Below are 2618 nucleotides of genomic sequence, written 5' to 3' on the forward strand. Positions count from 1 at the left end.
GCTTTCACTTTAGAGAGATCTATTCCCGCCAGAATAGAACTGATCCCGAGTAGCCAGGTAACTTATTTGAGACTTTAAATTAGAAAGGTGGAACAGCTGTAATTGAAAAGTTATATGCCTTTTAAACACTGCACTTAAACAAATTAATGTTTAATAAAGCGTAAAATCGTCATGTTGGCTATAAACTGTCACTTGTCAATTGAAAGTAGGATATAAAGCATCATAATGTAAGAAATATCAAAAATATAAATAATTTGTCATTTATATTACTCCATCCAGTATAGGCAACCTATTACAGATTTACATTAACTGATCTTTAAAAAAGAGCCTGAACACGACAGATTTCGTTATTTTGATTTATTCATCATGAAAAAAACAACACGAAACCTTTGGCATGATACAATCTTTTACAAACTTTGTACAAAACTAAATTCTTTCATTTAAAAAAGTACTTTATAAACATTAAGTGTTATGCTGTTGAATTAACTACAGCATATTCATCAACAACATCCAAATATTGGAATCAGCTAACAAACAACAAGACATACGCCTTGTTCAACATAAGTTCAACAAGTCCCTTAAAACGGAACTGAACATATATTCTTCATCGTGAAAAACTGTTTTAGAAGCTCGTATGGGATGAGCAAGTCTACCAAGGTCTCCACACCGGCTCATTGCTTTCTACTCCGGCACTAACACCAACGGGACTGATGGCCTGTGAAACGCCTGCGAAGGAGGTCATTCCCTGGACAGGAGATGCCAGCGTGGGAGCTGAGCTGGCCTGGAGGGGACTGGCGTTGACAGTCACTGGAACACTTGCGTTTGCGTACAAAGGAATGACCGGTGTTGTAGCAGAAGCGAAAGCTGGGTTGGGGATAAGGAAAGCAAACTGTCCATCAGTAGCTGGCACCAGCTGGAATCCTCCAAAGACTTTGGGTGAGACCGCTTCTGATGGACTGAGTTTGGGGCCCATAGAGGCGCTGTTGATCGGCAAAGTTGAAGGAAGCTGTACGTGAAGAGGCTGAGCCAGATGCGCCTGCTGAACTGGGGCAGGCTGTGGATAGTTCATGGCCATCATCTGTCCAAAACAACCGGACAGGTGGTTAAGAAGTCGCGACCTAACCTCCGTGTTCACCCCTTCGCAGGTAGAAAGAAATCGAGTCACCTCGTTCATGCACTCGTTGAATCCAGCGCGATACTTGCTGAGGACGTTTGTGTCAGCTGACAGCGCCGCTGCAAAGCAAAGGTAACGTTCATTAACATTGTTTGTTTAGTAAATTCACTTACGTTTTTTAATTAGGCTATATTTTTAAAGTTCCACATTTTAATAAATCAGACTTATAACTTACCAGTCATCTGAACACGTTGCAAATTGCGCAGGTGCTTAACTGTCATCTCAAGAATGTCAGCTTTCTCCAATTTAGAGTGTCTGGAGCTCTGTAAATGAAAAGAACCGATTAGGAATTTTGTTTAAAAATGAAGATTACTTATTTATTGACACATGCAAAGTATAGACATATTCATATAGCTACACAACTTACATCTTTTTTAAGAGCATCAAGAATAAGTGTCTTCAGCTGTCCAAGGCTCTCGTTGATTCTCGCTCTGCGGCGTTTCTCCATGATTGGCTTTGAAGACTGCAGAAGAAATGCAAAGATCATTAACGCTACTTATTATCCCCCCCCCCCTCATATTTACTGGATTTTATTATTTTTTTTGGAAATGACAAATGACATTTGTCTAAACCGAAATACAACCGCAAAAAGTGTCAAAACAATAAATGCTATTTACCTTTCTGTGCTCGCTGGCATTCTTTGGTTTGTCCGGAGTATGAGATCCACTGGCAGGGGCACCAACTATAGGTGATGCAGTCTGCTTCTCCATGTTATCGGCTGGCATGATCAAAACAAAAATTGGGTCCGATGTGAGCCAAAAAATTGTTTATATTCCGTGTGTGGATTTTCAAAACACCGAGACGGACTGTTAGGATTAGATGCGGAGCGTAGACAAGACCTCGGGATGTTCACGAGAGGGAGTGTGAGTCCCTCTTATCAGCTATATGACTTATAGTCTGCAGACTGTCATATGAGGAAACGAGCGTGTGTGGTGTAGCGCTTCTGAGGGCAAGTCGAATCTCCCACTGCCACACGCCAGCGGTATTTATAGATAGATTGCATGCTCCCAGTTCGTGTGAAACCCTCTCTGCATTCTTTCCCACACTCGCTTCAGCCAATAGGCGCGCGGACTCACCCATTGGGCGCGGGCAGACTGCTGATTGGACAACACCCCCGCGGGCTGTCAGTCACGCGCTGCTCAATCAGCCCTGGAGGGACAAACAACAAAGAGGCGAGTGCAGTCGGCCTGGCTGTGAAGTGATAAGGGGAATACTCTTGCTGTTCGCCACCAACGTTTCTTCATAGCCGATTCACGTATTTCTGCATTCAGGCACTGTGTGACCAACATTCCTGTACACTTGATGTCGGAATGGTTAAACTGATAAATCATGTAATTTATCAACATTACAGAAACTATAATTTTATACTTGAAAAAACTTTATCAGATATGTCCTTCTCGAATTACTATGATTTTACTAGCATTAAAAGTATTACATGCATCTT

General features: G+C 41.9%; 1 protein-coding gene across 1 annotated transcript; it reads right to left on the reverse strand.

Annotated features, from left to right (window-relative positions):
• Positions 1 to 342: 342 nt before the first annotated feature.
• LOC132129444 (transcription factor HES-4-B-like) lies at positions 343 to 2152 on the reverse strand. Its single transcript, XM_059541057.1, has 4 exons — positions 1792 to 2152; positions 1542 to 1637; positions 1350 to 1437; positions 343 to 1233 (listed from the first exon to the last, which is right to left on the reverse strand). The coding sequence occupies exons 1-4, from the start codon at positions 1897 to 1899 to the stop codon at positions 650 to 652; spliced, it is 876 nt and encodes a 291-aa protein (XP_059397040.1). The 5' UTR covers positions 1900 to 2152; the 3' UTR covers positions 343 to 649.
• Between the last annotated feature and the right edge of the window lie 466 nt (positions 2153 to 2618).

This window comes from Carassius carassius, chromosome 46 (genome assembly GCF_963082965.1).
Source record: "Carassius carassius chromosome 46, fCarCar2.1, whole genome shotgun sequence".
In the NCBI taxonomy this organism is placed as follows: Eukaryota; Metazoa; Chordata; class Actinopteri; order Cypriniformes; family Cyprinidae; genus Carassius; species Carassius carassius.